Source organism: Phyllobates terribilis, unplaced genomic scaffold (genome assembly GCF_046119375.1).
Source record: "Phyllobates terribilis strain yellow unplaced genomic scaffold, ASM4611937v1 Scaffold_5__5_contigs__length_657084704, whole genome shotgun sequence".
In the NCBI taxonomy this organism is placed as follows: domain Eukaryota; kingdom Metazoa; phylum Chordata; class Amphibia; order Anura; family Dendrobatidae; genus Phyllobates; species Phyllobates terribilis.
In genome coordinates this window covers 379,494,254-379,518,370 of record NW_027362765.1, presented here as the reverse complement: position 1 = coordinate 379,518,370, position 24,117 = coordinate 379,494,254, and the positions used below count along the sequence as shown (strand labels likewise).

Here is a 24,117-nt window from a genome sequence, read left to right as displayed (position 1 = left end):
TTATCTATCTATCTATTATCTATCTATTATCTATCATCTATCTATTATCATCTATCTATTATCTATCTATTATCTATCTATCTATTATCTATCATCTATCTATTATCATCTATCTATTATCTATCTATTATCTATCATCTATATTATCTATCTATCTATCATCTATCTATTATCTATCATCTATCTATAATCTATGTATTATCCTCTATCTATTATCTATAATCTATCTATTTATCTATTATCTGTCATCTATCTATTATCTATCTATTATCTGTCACATATATATCTATCTTCTCTATCCATCTATTTGTGTCACCACGGTTTCTGGGACATGTTGTGACTCTACCCCATAATCCCTTAGGCTGTGTTCACACTGTGTATTTTTCAGGCAGATTCCGCCTATAAAACCTCAGTCTCATAAATGACCATAGCGCCCAGCAGTGTAACAGGGACATTACTGTGTCCATGCTCCGTCTTATGTTACTTCTTTTAACCTCTTCAAGGTTTGGAAAGCATTAATAAGTGACCTGCTCCTTCTCTGGGCGGCTCCTGCTATGAAGCCGTCCGCTCTCTATAATTCACAATATAGAGTAAAAGACACCAGCGATGGAGCCGCCGAAAGAACAGCAGCAAAGCTGTCTCAGGGAGCGACTGCTGGCGTGTTCCTGAAGCGGCGTCACCTGGGATATCTGAGCAGCTGCAACAGCATCTTAAAGGGAATCTGTCGGCAAGATCAACCCTCCTAAGCCGTCTATATGGGCATGTAGGTCATAGGAAGCTGAATAAAACGATACCTTGATATCTGCGATCCGATGTCTTATTCCAGAGAAATCTATGTTTTTTTAATATGTAAATGAGCTGTTAAGATCTATGGGCTGGACATAGATCTTACCAAGAATCTGCCTCCAGAGATTATTATAAATGACAGGGGTCGTTACTAGTGCGAGACATGTAGATCAGGAGAGCAGACTGTCAGCCATTACATGTCTCACACTAGTAACACCCGCTTTAGCTTTGGAGGCGGAGTCTCAATTAGATCTATGTCCGGCCCATAGATCTTAACAGCTCATTTACATATTAAGAAAGATGTGGATTTCTCTGGAATAAGAAATCGGATCGCAGATATCAAGGTATCATTTTATTCCGTTTCCTATGACCTACATGCCCATATAGACGGCTGAGGAGGGTTGATCCTACGAACAGATTCCCTTCAAAGACTTCGTATGCAAATCGCATAACATCGGTGTGCTCAGAACTTCATCCCGTCGGGATCCTCACCGTCACCAACCTCCTCTTATTGCCGGTAGTAAGAGATGAGTCCACCCAAACCTTCTTGGTCATAAATGGATTTTCCATCACTGAGAAAATCAACTCTGACTCTTTATGTAAATGAGGCTGCAAGTTCCCCGAGGGCGGGATGATCTGCCATCACCCCTAGGCTGGCTCCTCCCCAATGGCTTGTTTGACATCAGTGCTGCTACCTCGCTGTTATCAGCAGTTCAGTCAATGGAGGAGGAGCACAATGTGGAGAATCTGTACCATTGCCGGGAATTGTACCGCCCCCAGTGCACCTGCAGCCTCATTTACATAAAGATTTATTTTAATAGTGACACTGGTACGTAAACACTAAAAGTAGGCAACAACCTTTAAGGGATACTTTGCATCCGTTTTAGGATTTGTTTAAAAAAAAAACCCATAAAAAATTGCGTTTAAAATCTGCAATGAATTGTCCAGTGTGAATGTTGCCTTAGGACAGCCATTTGCTCATAAACTGATTTATTGCTCAACCTATGTTCATACACATTAACTGGTGTAAAAAAGCGTCACTGCAGTGTAACGCATAGGGGACAAAACTCCAGCCTGAGCCATTCATATGTGCAGCTCTATAATTGCTCTTGTCATTTCTGCACCTCCCCAGTTATTCTCCATTGTCTCCTAGAATCTTAACTCCTCGCAATGTTCTCCTAGGACCGCGATGGCCGCTCTTGAGCTTCGAAAAGTACGTAAGAAGCTTAGACAGATCGAAACCTTAGAGCATCTTCCCCGGGAGCTGACCCCCAGCGAGATCACAAAGGTGACGTACCGCAGTCCTCACCTGTCCTACATCTGCCCATCACCTCTCCCTACTACTGCAGCCTCCTGCCCCATCCTCTGCTCCATTTCTGCTCCATCCTCTGCCCTATCCTCTGCCCCATCCTCTTCCCCATCCTCTTCCCCATCCTCTTCCCCATCCTCTTCCCCATCCTCTTCCCCATCCTCTTCCCCATCCTCTTCCCCATCCTCTGCCCCATCCTCTGCCTCATCCTCTGCCTCATCCTCTGCCTCATCCTCTGCTCCATCCTCTGCTCCATCCTCTGCCCCATCCTCTGCTCCATCCTCTGCTCCATCCTCTGCCCCATCCTCTGCTCCATTCTCTCCCCCATCCTCTGCTCCATCCTCTCCCCCATCCTCTGCTCCATCCTCTGCCCCATCCTCTGCCCCATCCTCTGCTCCATTCTCTCCCCCATCCTCTGCTCCATCCTCTCCCCCATCCTCTGCTCCATCCTCTACCCCATCCTCTGCCCCATCCTCTGCTCCATCCTCTCCCCCATCCTGTGCTCCATCCTCTCCCCTATCCTCTCCCCCATCCTCTGTCCCATCCTCTGCTCCATCCTCTGTCCCATCCTCTGCTCCATCCTGTCCCCCATCCTCTGCTCCATCCTCTCCCCCATCCTCTTCCCCATCCTCTGCTCCATCCTCTGCTCCATCCTCTTCTCCATCCTCTGTCCCATCCTCTGTCCCATCCTCTGCTCCATCCTCTGCTCCATCCTCTCCCCCATCCTCTGCTCCATCCTCTTCCCCATCCTCTGTCCCATCCTCTGCTCCATCCTCTGCTCCATCCTCTCCCCCATCCTCTTCCCCATCCTCTTCCCCATCCTCTTCCCCATCCTCTTCCCCATCCTCTTCCCCATCCTCTGTCCCATCCTCTGCTCCATCCTCTCCCCCATCCTCTCCCCCATCCTCTCCCCCATCCTCTCCCCATCCTCTGCTCCATCCTCTCCCCCATCCTCTCCCCCATCCTCTCCCCCATCCTCTCCCCCATCCTCTCCCCCATCCTCTCCCCCATCCTCTCCCCATCCTCTGTCCCATCCTCTGCTCCATCCTCTGCCCCATCCTCTGCCCCATCCTCTGCCCCATCCTCTGCCCCATCCTCTCCCCCATCCTCTGCCCCATCCTCTGCCCCATCCTCTGCCCCATCCTCTGCCCCATCCTCTACCCCATCCTCTGCCCCATTTTCTTCCCCATCCTCTGCTCCATCCCCTGTCCTATCCTCTGCTCCATCCTCTGCCCCATCTTCTGCTCCATCCTCTGCTCCATCCTCTGCTCCATCCTCTTCTCTATCCTCTGCCCCATCCTCTGCCCCATTTTCTGCCCCATGCTCTGCTCCATCCTCTGCCCCATACTCTGCTCCATCCTCTGCTCCATCCTCTGTCCCATCCTCTGTCCCATCCTCTGCCCCATCCTCTGCCCCATCCTCTGCCCCATCCTCTGCTCCATCTTCTGCCCCATCCTCTGCCCCATCCTCTGCCCCATCCTCTGCTCCATCCTCTGCCCCATCCTCTGCCCCATCCTCTGCCCCATCCTCTGCCCCATCCTCTGCCCCATCCTCTTCTCCATCCTCTGCCCCATCCTCTGCTCCATCCTCTGCCCATCCTCTGCCCCATCCTCTGCTCCATCCTCTGCTCCATCCTCTTCTCCATCCTCTGCCCCATCCTCTGCCCCATCCTCTGCTCCATACTCTCCCCCATCCTCTGCTCCATCCTCTGCCCCATCCTCTGCTCCATCCACTGCTCCATCCTCGGCACCATCCTCGGCTCCATCCTCTGCCCCATCCTCTGCTCCATCTTCTGCTCCATCCTCTGCCCCATCCTCCGCTCCATCCTCCGCTCCATCCTCTGCCCCACCCTCTGCTCCATCCTCTGCTCCATCCTCTGCCCCATCCTCTGCCCCATCCTCTGCCCCATCCTCTGCTCCATTCTCGGGTCCATCCTCTGCCCCATCCTCTGCTCCATCCTCTGCTCCATCCTCTGCCCCATTCTCTGCCCCATCCTCTGCCCCATCCTCTGCCCCATGCTCTTCTCCATCCTCTGCCCCATCCTCTGCTCCATCCTCTGCCCCATCCTCTGCTCCATCCTCTGCTCCATCCTCTGCCCCATCCTCTGCCCCATCCTCTGGTCCATCCTCTCCCCCATCCTCTGCTCCATCCTCTCCCCCATCCTCTTCCCCATCCTCTTCCCCATCCTCTATCCCATCCTCTGCTCCATCCTCTGCTCCATCTTCTGCTCCATCCTCTGCCCCATCCTCTGCTCCATCCTCTCCCCCATCCTCTGCTCCATCCTCTCCCCCATCCTCTCCCCCATCCTCTTCCCCATCCTCTGCTCCATCCTCTGCCCCATCCTCTGCTCCATCCTCTCCCCCATCCTCTGCCCCATCCTCTGCCCCATCCTCTGCTCCATCCTCTGTCCCATCCTCTGCCCCATCCTCTGCCCCATCCTCTGCCCCATCCTCTTCCCCATCCTCTGTCCCATCCTCTGCCCCATCCTCTGCTCCATCCTCTCCCCCCATCCTCTGCCCCATCCTCTGCCCCATCCTCTGCTCCATCCTCTCCCCCCATCCTCTGCTCCATCCTCTCCCCCCATCCTCTGCTCCATCCTCTTCCCCATCCTCTGCCCCATCCTCTGTCCCATCCTCTGCCCCATCCTCTTCCCCATCCTCTGCCCCATCCTCTTCCCCATCCTCTCCCCCCATCCTCTCCCCCATCCTCTCCCCCATCCTCTTCCCCATCCTCTTCCCCATCCTCTGCCCCATCCTCTTCCCCATCCTCTGTCCCATCCTCTGCCCCATCCTCTGCCCCATCCTCTCCCCCCATCCTCTCCCCCCATCCTCTGCTCCATTCTCTTCCCCATCCTCTGTCCCATCCTCTGCCCCATCCTCTGCCCCATCCTCTGTCCCATCCTCTGCCCCATCCTCTCCCCCCATCCTCTGCTCCATCCTCTTCCCCATCCTCTCCCCCATCCTCTGTCCCATCCTCTGCTCCATCCTCTGCTCCATCCTCTGCCCCATCCTCTGCTCCATCCTCTGCCCCATCCTCTGCTCCATCCTCTCCCCCATCCTCTGCTCCATCCTCTGCCTCATCCTCTGCCACATCCTCTGCTCCATCCTCTGCTCCATCCTCTCCCCCATCCTCTGCTCCATCCTCTGCTCCATCCTCTGCTCCATCCTCTGCCCCATCCTCTGCTCCATCCTCTCCCCCATCCTCTGCTCCATTCTCTGCTCCATCCTCTGCTCCATCCTCTGCTCCATCCTCTTCTCCATCCTCTGCTCCATCCTCTTCTCCATCCTCTGCTCCATCCTCTGCTCCATCCTCTGCTCCATCCTCTGCTCCATCCTCTGCCCCATCCTCTGCTCCATCCTCTGCCCCATCCTCTGCTCCATCCTCTGCTCCATCCTCTGCCCCATCCTCTGCCCCATCCTCTGCTCCATCCTCTCCCCCATCCTCTGCCCCATCCTCTGCCCCATCCTCTGTCCCATCCTCTGCCCCATCCTCTTCTCCATCATCTGCTCCATCCTCTGCCCCATCCTCTGCTGCATCCTCTGCTCCATCCTCTGCTCCATCTTCTGCTCCATCCTCTGCTCCATCCTCTGCCCCATCCTCTGCCCCATCCTCTGCTCCATCCTCTGCTCCATCCTCTCCCCCATCCTCTTCCCCATCCTCTCCCCCCATCCTCTGCTCCATCCTCTCCCCTATCCTCTTCCCCATCCTCTCCCCCATCTTCTGTCCCATCCTCTGCTCCATCCTCTGCCCCATCCTCTGCTCCATCCTCTGCTCCATCCTCTGCTCCATCCTCTGCCCCATCCTCTGCTCCATCCTCTGCCCCATCCTCTGCCCCATCCTCTGCCCCATCCTCTGCCCCATCCTCTGCTCCATCCTCTGCTCCATCCTCTGCCCCATCCTCTGCCCCATCCTCTGCCCCATCCTCTGCTCCATCCTCTGCTCCATCCTCTGCTCCATCCTCTGATCCATCCTCTGATCCATCCTCTGCTCCATCCTCTGCCCCATCCTCTGCCCCATACTCTGCTCCATCCTCTGCTCCATCCTCTGCCTCTGCTCCATCCTCTGCCCCATCCTCTGCCCCATCCTCTGCTCCATCCTCTGCTCCATCCTCTGCCCCATCCTCTGCTTCATCCTCTGCCCCATCCTCTTCCCCATCCTCTTCCCCATCCTCTTCCCCATCCTCTGCCCCATCCTCTTCCCCATCCTCTGCCCCATCCTCTGTCCCATCCTCTGCCCCATCCTCTGCCCCATCCTCTGCCCCATCCTCTGCTCCATCCTCTGCTCCATCTTCTGCTCCATCCTCTGCCCCATCCTCTGCCCCATCCTCTGCTCCATCCTCTGCTCCATCCTCTGCTCCATCCTCTCCCCCATCCTCTTCCCCATCCTCTCCCCCCATCCTCTGCTCCATCCTCTCCCCTATCCTCTTCCCCATCCTCTTCCCCATCCTCTCCCCCATCTTCTGTCCCATCCTCTGCTCTATCCTCTGCCCCATCCTCTGCTCCATCCTCTGCTCCATCCTCTGCTCCATCCTCTGCCCCATCCTCTGCTCCATCCTCTGCCCCATCCTCTGCCCCATCCTCTGCCCCATCCTCTGTCCCATCCTCTGCCCCATCCTCTTCCCCATCCTCTGCCCCATCCTCTTCCCCATCCTCTGCCCCATCCTCTTCCCCATCCTCTGCCCCATCCTCTGCTCCATCCTCTCCCCCCATCCTCTCCCCCATCCTCTTCCCCATCCTCTTCCCCATCCTCTGCCCCATCCTCTTCCCCATCCTCTGTCCCATCCTCTGCCCCATCCTCTGCCCCATCCTCTCCCCCCATCCTCTCCCCCCATCCTCTGCTCCATTCTCTTCCCCATCCTCTGTCCCATCCTCTGCCCCATCCTCTGCCCCATCCTCTGTCCCATCCTCTGCCCCATCCTCTCCCCCCATCCTCTGCTCCATCCTCTTCCCCATCCTCTCCCCCATCCTCTGTCCCATCCTCTGCTCCATCCTCTGCCCCATCCTCTGCTCCATCCTCTGCCCCATCCTCTGCTCCATCCTCTCCCCCATCCTCTGCTCCATCCTCTGCCTCATCCTCTGCTCCATCCTCTGCTCCATCCTCTCCCCCATCCTCTGCTCCATCCTCTGCTCCATCCTCTGCTCCATCCTCTGCCCCATCCTCTGCTCCATCCTCTCCCCCATCCTCTGCTCCATTCTCTGCTCCATCCTCTGCTCCATCCTCTGCTCCATCCTCTTCTCCATCCTCTGCTCCATCCTCTTCTCCATCCTCTGCTCCATCCTCTGCTCCATCCTCTGCTCCATCCTCTGCCCCATCCTCTGCTCCATCCTCTGCCCCATCCTCTGCTCCATCCTCTGCTCCATCCTCTGCCCCATCCTCTGCCCCATCCTCTGCTCCATCCTCTCCCCCATCCTCTGCCCCATCCTCTGTCCCATCCTCTGCCCCATCCTCTTCTCCATCATCTGCTCCATCCTCTGCTGCATCCTCTGCTCCATCCTCTGCTCCATCTTCTGCTCCATCCTCTGCTCCATCCTCTGCCCCATCCTCTGCCCCATCCTCTGCTCCATCCTCTGCTCCATCCTCTGCTCCATCCTCTCCCCCATCCTCTTCCCCATCCTCTTCCCCATCCTCTGCCCCATCCTCTTCCCCATCCTCTGCCCCATCCTCTGCCCCATCCTCTGTCCCATCCTCTGCCCCATCCTCTGCCCCATCCTCTGCTCCATCCTCTCCCCCCATCCTCTGCTCCATCCTCTTCCCCATCCTCTCCCCCATCCTCTGTCCCATCCTCTGTCCCATCCTCTGCTCCATCCTCTGCCCCATCCTCTGCTCCATCCTCTCCCCCATCCTCTGCTCCATCCTCTGCCTCATCCTCTGCCTCATCCTCTGCCTCATCCTCTGCTCCATCCTCTGCTCCATCCTTTCCCCCATCCTCTGCTCCATCCTCTGCTCCATCCTCTGCTCCATCCTCTGCCCCATCCTCTGCCTCATCCTCTGCTCCATCCTCTGCTCCATCCTCTGCTCCATCCCCTGCTCCATCCTCTTCTCCATCCTCTGCCCCATCCTCTGCCCCATCCTCTGCCCCATCCTCTGCCCCATCCTCTGCCCCATCCTCTGCTCCATCCTCTGCCCCATCCTCTGCCCCATCCTCTGCCCCATCCTCTGCTCCATCCTCTGCCCCATCCTCTGCTCCATCCTCTGCTCCATCCTCTTCCCCATCCTCTTCCCCATCCTCTGCCCCATCCTCTGCTCCATCCTCTGCTCCATCCTCTGCTCCATCCTCTGCTCCATCCTCTGCCCCATCCTCTGCCCCATCCTCTGCTCCATCCTCTGCTCCATCCTCTGCTCCATCCTCTTCCCCATCCTCTGCCCCATCCTCTGCCCCATCCTCTGCCCCATCCTCTGCTCCATCCTCTGCTCCATCCTCTGCCCCATCCTCTGCTCCATCCTCTGCCCCATCCTCTGCTCCATCCTCTTCCCCATCCTCTTCCCCATCCTCTGCCCCATCCTCTGCCCCATCCTCTGCTCCATCCTCTGCTCCATCCTCTGCCCCATCCTCTGCCCCATCCTCTGCCCCATCCTCTGCCCCATCCTCTGCCCCATCCTCTGCTCCATCCTCTTCCCCATCCTCTGCTCCATCCTCTGCCCCATCCTCTGCCCCATCCTCTGCCTCATCCTCTGCCCCATCCTCTGCCCCATCCTCTTCCCCATCCTCTGCTCCATACTCTGCCCCATCCTCTGCCCCATCCTCTGCCCCATCCTCTGCCCCATCCTCTGCCCCATCCTCTGCCTCATCCTCTGCCCCATCCTCTCCCCCCATCCTCTGCTCCATCCTCTCCCCTATCCTCTTCCCCATCCTCTGCTCCATCCTCTGCTCCATCCTCTGCTCCATCCTCTTCCCCATCCTCTTCCCCATCCTCTTCCCCATCCTCTGCCCCATCCTCTGCTCCATCCTCTGCTCCATCCTCTGCTCCATCCTCTGCCCCATCCTCTGCCCCATCCTCTGCTCCATCCTCTGCTCCATCCTCTGCCCCATCCTCTGCTCCATCCTCTGCTCCATCCTCTGCCCCATCCTCTGCCCCATCCTCTTCCCCATCCTCTTCCCCATCCTCTACTCCATCCTCTGCCCCATCCTCTGCCTGATCCTCTGCCTGATCCTCTGCCCCATCCTCTGCTCCATCCTCTTCCCCATCCTCTGCTCCATCCTCTGCTCCATCCTCTGCTCCATCCTCTGCCCCATCCTCTGCCCCATCCTCTGCCCCATCCTCTGCTCCATCCTCTGCCCCATCCTCTGCCCCATCCTCTGCCCCATCCTCTGCCCCATCCTCTGCTCCATCCTCTGCTCCATCCTCTGCTCCATCCTCTGCTCCATCCTCTGCTCCATCCTCTCCCCCATCCTCTGCCCCATCCTCTGCCCCATCCTCTCCCCCATCCTCTGCCCCATCCTCTGCCCCATCCTCTCCCCCATCCTCTGCCCCATCCTCTGCCCCATCCTCTGCCCCATCCTCTTCCCCATCCTCTTCCCCATCCTCTGCTCCATCCTCTGCCCCATCCTCTGCTCCATCCTCTTCCCCATCCTCTTCCCCATCCTCTGCTCCATCCTCTGCTCCATCCTCTGCCCCATCCTCTGCCCCATCCTCTGCTCCATCCTCTGCCCCATCCTCTGCCCCATCCTCTGCTCCATCCTCTGCTCCATCCTGTGCCCCATCCTCTGCCCCATCCTCTGTCCCATCCTCTGCTCCATCCTCTGCTCCATCCTCTGCCTCTTCCTCTGCCCCATCCTCTGCTCCATCCTCTGCTCCATCCTCTTCCCCATCCTCTTCCCCATCCTCTGCTCCATCCTCTGCTCCATCCTCTGCCCCATCCTCTGCTCCATCCTCTGCCCCGTCCTCTGCTCCATCCTGTTCCCCATCCTCTGCCCCATCCTCTGCCCCATCCTCTGCCCCATCCTCTGCTCCATCCTCTGCTCCATCCTCTGCCCCATCCTCTGCCTCATCCTCTGCCCCATCCTCTGCTCCATCCTCTTCCCCATCCTCTGCCCCATCCTCTGCCCCATCCTCTGCCCCATCCTCTGCCTCATCCTCTGCCCCATCCTCTGCTCCATCCTCTTCCCCATCCTCTGCTCCATCCTCTGCTCCATCCTCTGCTCCATCCTCTTCCCCATCCTCTTCCCCATCCTCTGCTCCATCCTCTGCTCCATCCTCTGCTCCATCCTCTGCTCCATCCTCTGCCCCATCCTCTTCCCCATCCTCTTCCCCATCCTCTGCTCCATCCTCTGCCCCATCCTCCGCCCCATCCTCTTCCCCATCCTCTTCCCCATCCTCTTCCCCATCCTCTGCCCCATCCTCTGCCTCATCCTCTGCCCCATCCTCTCCCCCCATCCTCTGCTCCATCCTCTCCCCTATCCTCTTCCCCATCCTCTTCCCCATCCTCTGCTCCATCCTCTGCTCCATCCTCTGCTCCATACTCTTCCCCATCCTCTTCCCCATCCTCTTCCCCATCCTCTGCCCCATCCTCTGCTCCATCCTCTGCCCCATCCTCTGCTCCATCCTCTGCTCCATCCTCTGCCCCATCCTCTGCTCCATCCTCTGCTCCATCCTCTGCTCCATCCTCTGCCCCATCCTCTGCTCCATCCTCTGCTCCATCCTCTGCCCCATCCTCTGCCCCATCCTCTTCCCCATCCTCTTCCCCATCCTCTACTCCATCCTCTGCCCCATCCTCTGCCTCATCCTCTGCCCCATCCTCTGCTCCATCCTCTTCCCCATCCTCTTCCCCATCCTCTGCTCCATCCTCTGCTCCATCCTCTGCCCCATCCTCTGCTCCATCCTCTGCTCCATCCTCTGCTCCATCCTCTGCCCCATCCTCTGCCCCATCCTCTGCCCCATCCTCTGCTCCATCCTCTGCCCCATCCTCTGCCCCATCCTCTGCCCCATCCTCTGCCCCATCCTCTGCTCCATCCTCTTCTCCATCCTCTGCTCCATCCTCTGCCCCATCCTCTGCTCCATCCTCTTCCCCATCCTCTTCCCCATCCTCTGCTCCATCCTCTGCTCCATCCTCTGCCCCATCCTCTGCTCCATCCTCTGCCCCATCCTTTGCCCCATCCTCTGCCCCATCCTCTGCTCCATCCTCTGCCCCATCCTCTGCCCCATCCTCTGTCCCATCCTCTGCTCCATCCTCTGCTCCATCCTCTGCCTCATCCTCTGCCCCATCCTCTGCCCCATCCTCTGCTCCATCCTCTGCTCCATCCTCTGCTCCATCCTCTTCCCCATCCTCTGCTCCATCCTCTGCTCCATCCTCTGCCCCATCCTCTGCTCCGTCCTCTGCCCCGTCCTCTGCTCCGTCCTCTGCCCCGTCCTCTGCTCCGTCCTCTGCCCCATCCTCTCCCCCATCCTCTGCCCCATCCTCTTCCCCATCCTCTTCCCCATCCTCTTCCCCATCCTCTGCTCCATCCTCTGCCCCATCCTCTGCTCCATCCTCTTCCCCATCCTCTTCCCCATCCTCTGCTCCATCCTCTGCTCCATCCTCTGCCCCATCCTCTGCCCCATCCTCTGCCCCATCCTCTGCCCCATCCTCTGCCCCATCCTCTGCTCCATCCTCTGCTCTATCCTCTGCCCCATCCTCTGTCCCATCCTCTGCTCCATCCTCTGCCCCATCCTCTGCTCCATCCTCTGCTCCATCCTCTGCTCCATCCTCTGCCCCATCCTCTGCTCCATCCTCTGCCCCATCCTCTGCCCCATCCTCTGCCCCATCCTCTGCCCCATCCTCTGCCCCATCCTCTGCTCCATCCTCTGCTCTATCCTCTGCCCCATCCTCTGTCCCATCCTCTGCTCCATCCTCTGCCCCATCCTCTGCTCCATCCTCTGCTCCATCCTCTGCTCCATCCTCTGCCCCATCCTCTGCTCCATCCTCTGCCCCATCCTCTGCCCCATCCTCTGCCCCATCCTCTGCTCCATCCTCTGCTCCATCCTCTGCCCCATCCTCTGCCCCATCCTCTGCCCCATCCTCTGATCCATCCTCTGATCCATCCTCTGCTCCATCCTCTGCTCCATCCTCTGATCCATCCTCTGATCCATCCTCTGCTCCATCCTCTGCCCCATCCTCTGCCCCATACTCTGCTCCATCCTCTGCTCCATCCTCTGCCTCTTCCTCTGCTCCATCCTCTGCCCCATCCTCTGCCCCATCCTCTGCTCCATCCTCTGCTCCATCCTCTGCCCCATCCTCTGCTCCATCCTCTGCTCCATCCTCTGCCCCATCCTCTTCCCCATCCTCTTCCCCATCCTCTTCCCCATCCTCTGCCCCATCCTCTTCCCCATCCTCTGCCCCATCCTCTGTCCCATCCTCTGCCCCATCCTCTGCTCCATCCTCTCCCCCCATCCTCTGCTCCATCCTCTTCCCCATCCTCTTCCCCATCCTCTCCCCCATCCTCTGTCCCATCCTCTGCTCCATCCTCTGCCCCATCCTCTGCTCCATCCTCTCCCCCATCCTCTGCTCCATCCTCTGCCTCATCCTCTGCTCCATCCTCTGCTCCATCCTTTCCCCCATCCTCTGCTCCATCCTCTGCCTCATCCTCTGCTCCATCCTCTGCCCCATCCTCTGCCCCATCCTCTGCTCCATCCCCTGCTCCATCCTCTGCTCCATCCTCTTCTCCATCCTCTGCCCCATCCTCTGCTCCATCCTCTGCTCCATCCTCTGCTCCATGCTCTGCCCCATCCTCTGCCTCATCCTCTGCTCCATCCTCTGCTCCATCCTCTGCTCCATCCCCTGCTCCATCCTCTTCTCCATCCTCTGCCCCATCCTCTGCCCCATCCTCTGCCCCATCCTCTGCTCCATCCTCTGCCCCATCCTCTGCCCCATCCTCTGCTCCATCCTCTGCTCCATCCTCTGCTCCATCCTCTGCCCCATCCTCTGCCCCATCCTCTGCTCCATCCTCTGCCCCATCCTCTGCTCCATCCTCTGCTCCATCCTCTTCCCCATCCTCTTCCCCATCCTCTGCCCCATCCTCTGCTCCATCCTCTGCTCCATCCTCTGCTCCATCCTCTGCCCCATCCTCTGCTCCATCCTCTGCTCCATCCTCTGCTCCATCCTGTGCTCCATCCTCTGCTCCATCCTCTTCCCCATCCTCTGCCCCATCCTCTGCCCCATCCTCTGCCCCATCCTCTGCTCCATCCTCTGCCCCATCCTCTGCTCCATCCTCTGCCCCATCGTCTGCTCCATCCTCTGCTCCATCCTCTTCTCCATCCTCTGCCCCATCCTCTGCCCCATCCTCTGCTCCATCCTCTGCCCCATCCTCTGCTCCATCCTCTTCCCCATCCTCTTCCCCATCCTCTGCCCCATCCTCTGCTCCATCCTCTGCTCCATCCTCTGCTCCATCCTCTGCCCCATCCTCTGCTCCATCCTCTGCTCCATCCTCTGCTCCATCCTGTGCTCCATCCTCTGCTCCATCCTCTTCCCCATCCTCTGCCCCATCCTCTGCCCCATCCTCTGCCCCATCCTCTGCTCCATCCTCTGCCCCATCCTCTGCTCCATCCTCTGCCCCATCGTCTGCTCCATCCTCTGCTCCATCCTCTTCTCCATCCTCTGCCCCATCCTCTGCCCCATCCTCTGCTCCATCCTCTGCCCCATCCTCTGCTCCATCCTCTGCTCCATCCTCTGCTCCATCCTCTGCTCCATCCTCTGCTCCATCCTCTTCTCCATCCTCTGCCCCATCCTCTGCCCCATCCTCTGCTCGATTACTCCAGTTTTCGGATCTTCCAGCAATGACTGGGTCATACATAGTCTCATGGGGCGCGATGGACATTACTGACAACCACTTGAGGTCATTGCTGAAGAGGCTGCGCCGTAGTCTCAGACAGGCCACTAACCCCTTACTCCATTTGTTATGCTTTTGGGGTCTGGAGAGACCTCAGAACATGATAAACGTCTTTTTTGGGGCACTTTTGACTGAATCAAGTGAATCTACCTCAAAAAAATTTGGGAGTTTCACTCATCTCTAGTTGTTGTCCATGACTAATTTTATTAAAAGGGGTTGAATGGGACTGAGATATCGATATCTTACACCCCACCGATCAGCTCGTCCCGCACCCTCCGGTACAGCAGAGCTCGGTACACCGTGTAGTGGCCGTCCTCGGTTCTGCCGCTCAGATCACATTCACTTCAATAGGAGTTGAACTGCACTACTGAGAACGGCCACTACAAGCTGTATGGCGCTGTGCTGTTCTGGCTCCGCACACTTTGCACTTCCAGGGGCCACGGCAACAGTTTTGAGAATTTCAGTGGGTGCCAGGATTTTGACCCCGACTAGTCTGATGTTGATGACCCTTCCTGAACGTACATCTTCATTATCTCCGTCCTGGACAACCCCTTTAACAAGAGCCCTCCTCCTAATAAATTTGGTGTATTTTCGGCATCCCATGCGCCACAAACCAAAATTGACACCAGTTATTAGGTATCGTAGCAATAACCCCTTCCTCTATTTAGGTTGCCCTAAAACACGAGCTGCGGAGACTTGTAGAGGAATTGTTATCTCAGATCACCGAGGAGGAGAAGCCCAAGGAGGAAGATGAGGAGACGAGTGAAGATTGCAGGTACGTCAGACGGTAAAGTGTCGTCATCCAGAACGAGGGTGATGTTAGTCAGTCCGTGCCCATGCGAGGGTCTGAGGATCCGGACAACTTTGATTGAGTCCATTGTCAGAGTAATATCCAACTGTCCCATGAGGAGGTGAATGTCTGCAGTAAGCGCCCTCTAGTGGCGAAATACATGCTGTCACGCTCAGGACAGGTGAGCCGACGGCCAGTCCGAGGATTGCGATGTTATCCTTGCACGAGAATTACGGCTGTCTGACTGTACACATAATTTCAGACATTTTCCCATCTGAGACATTTGGGACGTCTCCCCAGCGTCTGCCATAAATGTCCTTTAGTTGCCCAGCTGTTTCCGTAACCCTTTTAAACACTCCCATTCCTTGTCTGCCAGTGGCTGTGTCCTCAGGCAGGACCCCCATCCCAGAGCTAGGACCCACATCTATGGCATATACCTTTGGCGCCACGGTGGTATGTGGGGACATTGAAGGTTTGGACTTCTGTATCGGAATATTGGCGCGCCGAGCCCTATAAAAATATATTAAGAAATGAATCAGCACTGATTATGGGATCCAGCAGCCGTGTAATGATTATAGGGGGATATTTCCGGTGTCAGTGACTCTAGTGCTGGTGCCTGCAGGCTATAATAATTTTGCATGTGGACTGGGAATTGTTACCAGCCTGTGACCCCCGTTGTATAGGAAATCCAGCGCTGATTCCCTTCATTAGCACAGTGAGGGGCTGGTGCCAGACAGCTGCTTCCTCCATATTACCCCTGTCGGGAATCTGCAGCGTGAAGTCGCAGCGGCGTCCATCACTACGACCGCGTCGCTGTAATCACATTGGCGGTTTGTGGGCGCCATTAACTCCAGAAGGGACAAGGGGCGCAGGAAGATCCCGCCATTCTTTTTGGTTGTGGTCGTAGTTCATAGCCCCCCACCCTGATACATACATGCAGGCCTCGTGTTTTCTTCAGCTCTTGCAGAGACCCTTCATTCTCCTCGGATCCTGACCCTGACCCTGACACCCGGCCGACCCCTCAACCGGCCGCAGCATCTAAGCGGAAAAAGCACAAAACGGTCTCACAAGTACGGACAGCACCTACAGCTGAGACGCCGGACCCCACGGGACCTCCGACAGGTTTGTTAAATATTCAGTTAAAGGGGTTGTACGTCTTCTGCCAAGTTGTTGAAAAGTTGTATCTGTACCTGGGAAAGCTGGGTGACAATATGGCCGCCATTACAGATCTGTGCATTGTGTAGCACTGTGTTTGACTGCAGATCGGTCTTATTCAAAGGAGTAGGATTTGGTTGCAGCCACTACTAAATGTATGGTAAACAGGAAGGGGGCACGGTGTTCGTTGCTTGTCCACAGCCCCTTTAGGTAACTTAGCTCTTTGCCTTCCATCTTCATCGAGGGTCTGTGTCCTAAAAAGTTAAAATAATATACTCTTTTGATCACGCTGTAATCCAAATTATTTCACAAAGTCTCCTGATTAAAACGGATCTGTCACTGGATTGTACAATGTAAACCGCATACACTAAATAGAACTCTCAGACCTGATGGGGCCAGTGTACTTACTGTGAAATACATATCAGAATGGCTTTATAATCTTGATTTAAGAATTTTATTAGTCCAGCTAAAGAGTGAGAAAACTCATGAGTCCAGGTGCATTTAGTCTCCTTCCAACCAGCCTTACGGACAGCTGCAGTTTGTACTGAGCAGTGTGGGATCTCAGCAGCAGAGAGGAGGGACACTGAGGAGCTGTCAATCAGGCTGGGTGCAACAAGGGTCATCAGCAGGGAGGAGGGACACTGAGGAGCTGTCAGTCAGGCTGGGTGTAAGACGGTCATCAGCAGAGGGAGGGACACTGAAGAGCTGTCAGTCAGGCTGGGTGCATGGAGATCAATCAGCAGGAAGGAGGGACACTGAGGAGCTGTCAGTCAGGCTGGGTGCACAGAGATTAATCAGCAGGGAGGAGGGACACCGATGAGCTGTCAGTCAGTCAGGCTGGGTGCACGGAGGTTCATCAGCAGGGAGGAGGGACACTGAGGAGCTGTCAGTCAGGCTGAGTGCACGGAGGTTCATCAGCAGGGAGGAGGGACACTGAGGAGCTGTCAGTCAGGCTGGGTGCACGGAGATTCATCAGCAGGGAGGAGGGACACTGAAGAGTTTCAGATTATGGAGGTAGTTAGGTCTTAGATCACTTGCAGAACGGAGAGGACTGGCAGAGTGATAGACAGAGACGAGGGAGGAGATGTAAGGGGGTGCAGAACTGTTAAGAGCTTTATGGATGAGAAAGATGAGTTTGTATTGTATTCTGTAGTGGATCGGTAATCAGTGCAATGACTGGCCCAGGATAAAAGCATCAGTGAAGCGACTGGACAGAAATACAACCGAGGCTCCCACATTCCGAGGAGAAAGTTTGGTAAGAGGGAGACCGATCAGTAAAGAGTTAACGAGAATGAATAAGAGCAGCAGTGAGGGTATGTGCACACGTTGAGTATTTGGATGCAGACATTTCTGCACCATTTCTGCATCTGTTGGCAGGAAAAACGCAGTAGCAAAAACACACATTTTTTATGCGTCTTTGCATGCATTTTTCTGGCGTTTTTGGACAGCAGTGAATGCTATTGAGATATATGATAGATATAAATAGACAGACATACAGACATATCATTGGACAACCAACATATTAGAAAATTGCACTGTGTGGAGTTTATTGGACAGCTGTTTATGATTAAATAAATTTAGAAAAATGATTTGGGGTCCCCCCTGTTTTTGATAACCAGCCAAGGTAAAGCAGACAGATGATGGCTGATGTTATCCGGCCAGGAAGGTCCCTGGTTATTGGGTTACTAATACCAGCCCGCAGTCACCCCAGAAGTGGAGCATCAAATGAGATGCTCCAATTCTGCCACTTTGCCCGGCTCTTTCCGATTTCCCTGGTACGGTGGCATTTGGGGTAATGGTAGTTGGGGTTGATGTCAGCTGTGAATTGTCCATAAATCACAGCTGACATCAAGCCCTAGGGTTTGTAATGGAGAGGTGTCATCAGACACCCCCATTACCAGCACAGTAAGTATAAAGAAAAAACACACACACACAAATCATTCTTTAAATAAACATTTCCCAACACTTTCCCTTGTTCACCACTTTATAAAAAAAAAAAGTTCCCATGCAGGTCCGACGTAGTCCTCCGAATCCGACTTCCACAAATGGAAACCTGAAAAAGAGAAACAGAGAGACATAAAAACAAGACACTGGCCCTGGTTCACCACTTTATTATAATAAAAGTCCCCACGTAGGTCCGTCATAGTCCCCCAAATACGATGTAGTTCAGCGCTTCCCACGACGTTCCCCGAATCTGTCGTCCAAAGCCTATGGAGCCTTCTTCTGAGACGCCATAGGCTTTAGCTGCAGACACTCTGGGGTCCCGCTGTGCGAGACCTGGCGCCTCTGAAGAGCGGTAACGCCAGTAATGTCACTGCGCTTCAGACCTTCCTGGTCACTCTGCGCTCTGGACTACGTTGGCTTCCCTGGACTGCGTCGGAAATTTTTTTTGTGGTGTGTGTGTGTTTTTTACTTACTGGGTTAGTAATGGGGGTGTCTGATCGATATTACTAACCCCAGGGCTTGATGTCAGCTGTGTTTTTGGACAATTCACAGCTGACTTTAACCCCAACGTACCAGGCAATCGGGAAGAGCAAAGGCGAAGTGTCAGAATTGGAGCATCTCAGGGGATGCTCCACTTTTGGGGCGGCTGTGGGCTGGTTATCCCGGTTCCTTGTGCACCTTTTTCTACCACACTTTTCCCTTCCACTCAACTTTCCATTAATATGCTTGGATACAGCACTCTGTGAACAGCCAGCTTCTATAGCATTGACCTTTTGTGGCTTACCCTCCTTGTGGAGTGTGTCAATTACTGCCTTCTGGACATCTGTCAAGTCAGCAATCTTCCCCTTGATTGTGGAGCCTACTGAAACAGACTAAGGGACCTTTTTTAAACGCGTAGGAAGCCTTTGCAGGTGTTTTTTGTTAATTATTTTAATTTACTGAGAAATGCACTCAATGACCAAGTATTGAGGGCATTTACAGAACAGACATTTCAGTAGGACATTTTGGATTTTAAAAACATTTTTCAAGCTGTTGTTATAAAGTATTCTAATTTACTGAGATAATGACTTTTGTGTTTTCATTGGCTGTAAGCCATAATCATTAACATTAACAGAAATAAACACGTGAAATAGATCCCTCTGTGTGTAATGACTCTATATAATAGATCCCTCTGTGTGTAATGACTCTATATAATAGATCCCTCTGTGTGTAATGACTCTATATAATAGATCCCTCTGTGTGTAATGACTCTATATAATAGATCTCTCTGCGTGTAATGACTCTATATAATAGATCCCTCTGTGTGTAATGACTCTATATAATAGATCCCTCTGTGTGTAATGACTCTATATAATAGATCCCTCTGTGTGTAATGACTCTATATAATATAGGAGGTTCACTTTTTGTATTGAAGAACTGAAATAACTTTTTGGTGATATTCTAATTTTGTGAGATGCACCTGTAGAATATAAATATTAAAGAATAGAATATAAATGGATGTTAGTGTGATGCAAAAAGTAAATAGATCTACCGTGTATATATATATATATATAAATGAGCAGACCCAGGTGTAATACCCCTGTAAACAATGCAGGAGAATAGCTACCATATGAATGTTCCCCAGGAACGCCCGGGGGGCATTTGACTCTCATATCGACACCTAGACCAAATAGGTTATTATTATCTATCGCTATAGAATTCACTGCTGTCTGAAAACGCTACAAAAAAGCAGCAATTTTTTGACCATTAGATGTAGATGTTAGTAGATCATTAGAGACTTTCATAGAGGATTATATGGAAATTCAAACATGGATTTTCATGGTAAGTACACCAGTCTTATCAGGTGTAGCGGATCTGTTTGGTAATACGTGCAGTTTGTATTGTGATGTCTTGTGACAGATCCACTTAAAAGAAATTTCAAAGTAAATGTTTTTCAATATAAAGCTGTAAATTGCTTTTCTCACCCTGTGCATCCCCGAGTATAACGGGAGCCGCGTAAATGGTAATAATGGACGTCTTCCCTTTATGTTTACTTCTCTTGCTCTCCTTTATTCTTCTCCTTCTCTTCTTTCATGAATCTTTTTCTGCTTTCATTTCATCCGCACTGACCCCTACTCGGCATTAACCCAAATTTTTCACTAAATTTATCGTTTCCTCGCTGCGCCCAGATCCGTATCCACTGCAAAACTCCCAGTTCTCGATCCACAGCTTGGAAGGACACAGTGATCTAGTGACGAGCGTCCTCATACATGACACATACGTGATCTCCGGGAGGTGAGACGTGCAGATCATCAGCCTCCTCACACTGGGCAGAAACCCGAGCGTTCCCACCGCACACCACCTCTCTTTAAGTCTCTGGGGGGTTTTAAAAACTTTTTTTAGTTACTTTTTATTTATTTTTTTAGTCCCCAAGTGGACTTTATGTTGCAGTATATAGTAAAAATAACAATCTATGAAGCCCAACCTATGGTGAACCACAATGCTCTGTATGGTGCGGCCTCAGCTCCTGAGCCTGCTCCATAACCCCCTCACACCCGGCGAGCGACATACATATACGTCACATGTTGGGAAGAGGTTAACGATAGGTGTTTTGGGATTGGGATCGGTGCTTGTCAACGGTTTTGCCTGCTGAGAAACGAGACGTAAAAATGCAACAAAGACCCGTAACTCCACATCAGTGATAGGAAGTCGCCTTTCTCCCACTTCTATACTTCCCTTTGCTTCCATTCTTCTTTTCTTTTTTTCATCCCTCTGTACCCCCATCTTGGGACAGCTGGGACACCTCAGTACGTGTATGGGATATTCAGTCCCGGTCAGAGGTCAGGACGCTGTGCGGCCACACTGGAGCGATCACCTGCCTGGTCATGGTCTACCAGGATGACACCAAGCTAAGTAAGTGAGCCCTAGATGAGGTGACGGGGCGGGTGTCTGTACCGAAAGAGAGGAATATTTTTATTTTTTACTTTTAGACTCGGATCTTCTGCCCCCTGGAGAACATTTTGTCTGCAGCGGATCGTCCGACAGCAGCATCAAAGTGTGGAGTCTGCGCACAGGTAACGATGTCACCGTACACATCAGCACTCTGTACGGGCCGAGTGTCCATAATGTCGAGCGAGACTACACCTGACACCCCATGGTCAGCCGGTGCGGCCGAAATCAGCAGCTCCAGCGTGGTGGCTTTCCCTGGTGATTTTTCCATTTTGGAGCATTCATTCTTTCCTCCACTTCCAAGAGTCAATACTTTTTTTTTTTTTTTTCGACAAGGGCATATAAGGCTATGTTCACACGTTGCGTTTTTGCTGTTTTTTTTTATTGCAGGCAAAACCGGCACTTTTGACAGTAAAGAAGCAACGTCAGAAAGCAGGTTTTGATAAGTTTTTGCATCATTTTTTTACTGCTGTTTTGTCACTGTACATTTGTCTCTTGTGCATGCTGATGAAGTTTTAGTGCATAAAAAAATAACCTGAGTCAACTTTCTCAGCTTTTGGCACCAAAAACGCAGCAAAACCTGATACCTGCATTTTTTGCTGCATTTTTGCTAAGTTTTTGCACTTAATCATTGCTTTCTGTGGGTGAAAAACACTGCAAAACCGCTGCAAAATCGCAGCTCTTTGACAAAACAGGAAAAAAAAAAAACAAGGTGTGTGCACGAGATTTCTGAAATGTCCTAGACTTTTCTGGTACTGGAAAATGCAGCTGAAAATTTGCATAAAAAAATGCTGCAAAAATACAACGTGTGAACACAGCCTAAGGGTTTAGGTTTCTTTGCAGGACAAGGTTTACTTTTGAATAACGCTGTTTGCTTTACCTTAAATTGTACTGAAAAATTATGAAAAAAAAGAGGGAATAAGTGTCTGCTTTTTTTTCCAGAAAAAACAGCTCCATTCTTATCTATGGCTGTGTCTGGGATTGCAGCATTTAAGGGCATGGGGATAAGTTGCAATACCAGGCACAACCTATGGTCAGGAGTGGCGCTAGAAAGCAGGCACTTTTTTCCTAATTCTGGACAAACTCTTTAACTTAATAGGACCCAATGCACATGGGATAAGTGTGCAGTGATTGTCACGTACAGAAGGTAAAGCAGGCTGATGTCTGCATGGTTTGGGTGATCCACCAGTGATTGCTGTCTGCTTTCCTCCCAGGTCAGCCTCTCCACAGTATATACACCTTCTCTGCAGTGTCTGCCATCACTCATATACCGGATACAAAGCTGCTGATTTCTGGCTCAGGTGAGTCTCCGCTGGTCACTGGTCTGTCATGGCCCCTTTAAATCAGACTTCACAATGGCCGTTCTGTTCAGCCACAATAAAGGATCCATATCTGTAGATTTACACTCAGGGGTCCAGGAAAGTTGGGTGCAGCTATTCCAGAAACAGATTTAAGAAGAAAAAAATAAATAAATGAATTTTCCAGCACTTTCTCAAAAAAGGCGATTTAAGGACTTTTTTTTTGTATTTTGGAGTTTTACTTTAACAATACTTCTTAAAAGAATGGACTAGAATGAAGGAAACTTCCGGACGCTTTATATAGAAATGGCTTCTTATACCTGCTCTGCAATTACTCAAGAAACCACAAAGACACAATTATCCTTCTTCATGATCCCTTTCTTTGTTTCTGCGTCACTGCCTCCTGCAGAACATGGGGAAGTATTTTTACTTTTTTTCGAGTGCTGACATTAACCCCTTCCCGATATTCCCGATTCTTATACTACGGATGTTGAGCGCGGTTGTATGGATCTGAGCACACATCATACAGCCGGCACCCGCCTCATCCATTGCTGTTTAGCCACATAAATGCCGCTGTCAATATCTGACAACTACATTTAAGTGGCTCGATCCGTTTCGATTCCCATCACCCTTAGCTTGCGACCCTACAGAAAAACCCTATTGCTGCCATCTTTGTACTCCGATGAAGCCCACCCAGCACCGTGAACTCATAGGAGGTTGTTAATTTCTCTGCTTAATGCTGTATCACACATATGACCCCAGCTTCAGTTCCCCTAGGGGGACTTGTAAAATAAAAAAAAAGTTCTAAAAGAAAAAATATATACAGTACAGACCAAAAGTTTGGACACACCTTCTCATTTAAAGATTTTTCTGTATTTTCTTGACTATGAAAATTGTACATTCACACTGAAGGCATCAAAACTATGAATTAACACATGTGGAATTATATACTTAACAAAAAAGTGTGAAACAACTGAAAATATGTCTTATATTCTAGGTTCTTCAAAGTAGCCACCTTTTGCTTTGATGACTGCTTTGCAGACTCTTGGCATTCTCTTGATGAGCTTCAAGAGGTAGTCACCGGAAATGGTCTTCCAATAATCTTGAAGGAGTTCCCAGAGATGCTTAGAACTTGTTGGCCCTTTTGCCTTCACTCTGCGGTCCAGCTCACCCCAAACCATCTCGATTGGGTTCTGGTCTGGTGACTGTGGAGGCCAGGTCATCTGGCGTAGCACCCCATCACTCTCCTTCTTGGTCAAATAGCCCTTACACAGCCTGGAGGTGTTTGGGGTCATTGTCCTGTTGAAAAATAAATGATGGTCCAACTAAACGCAAACCGGATGGAATAGCATGCCGCTGCAAGATGCTGTGGTAGCCATGCTGGTTCAGTATGCCTTCAATTTTGAATAAATCCCCAACAGTGTCACCAGCAAAGCACCCCCACACCATCACACCTCCTCCTCCATGCTTCACGGTGGGAACCAGGCATGTTGAGTCCATCCGTTCACCTTTTCTGCATCGCACAAAGACACGGTGGTTGGAACCAAAGATCTCAAATGTAGCATCGGCGTCTCTGCCCCGTACTAGGCAGAGACGCCGTCCCTCTCACCTCCCCGCTCCTGGCGCGGCGTCCTCCAGCGCTTCTCTCCCCGCTGCTTCCGGCACGCGCTCCTTCCCCGGCAGTGTGCTTAGGGCGCGCGCGCGCTCCCCCTCTCTTAAAGGGACAGCGCGCGCCGTCCTAAGGAGTCCCCGGCCAATTGCCGGAGGACCTCCCATATTTAAGGCACCTCCTCCAAAATGGAGGTGCCCGAGCAATGTTGTTGCAAAGCCTTCACTCTGCTTCAGCCCTCAGGTCCCGTTACCAGTTACCAGCCAGTCACCTGCCAGATTCCTGCTTGTTACCTGCCAGTTACCTGCATGATTCCTGCTTGATACCTGCCTGATATCCGTTTACCTGCTTGCAAGCCTGCGGTCCGACGGTCTGCTTTCCTACACCTGTCAGTCTGTCTATGGACCAGCCTGCTCGCTCACCTGGGAGCGCTCATCTGCTACCTGCCTGCTAGCCTACCTGGAGGCTCCGCCGTCACTTGCCGTGACCACCTGC

General features: G+C 53.0%; 1 protein-coding gene across 6 annotated transcripts in view; it reads left to right on the top strand.

Annotated features, from left to right (window-relative positions):
* The window catches only part of LOC141273269 (F-box/WD repeat-containing protein 9-like), a 105,317-nt gene that overhangs the window by 5,290 nt on the left and 75,910 nt on the right, over positions 1-24,117 (top strand). For 5 of the 6 annotated variants that reach the window (XM_073684870.1, XM_073684867.1, XM_073684872.1 and 2 more), the window contains exons 2-8: positions 1,969-2,074; positions 14,567-14,673; positions 15,647-15,810; positions 19,956-20,061; positions 20,561-20,679; positions 20,757-20,840; positions 21,930-22,016. In XM_073684870.1, the coding sequence (XP_073540971.1) occupies positions 1,969-2,074; positions 14,567-14,673; positions 15,647-15,810; positions 19,956-20,061; positions 20,561-20,679; positions 20,757-20,840; positions 21,930-22,016 (773 nt within the window). Of the gene's footprint in view, positions 1-1,939; positions 2,075-14,566; positions 14,674-15,646; positions 15,811-19,955; positions 20,062-20,560; positions 20,680-20,756; positions 20,841-21,929; positions 22,017-24,117 lie in introns of all 6 variants that reach the window. The other variant, XM_073684873.1, reaches the window with a different exon arrangement.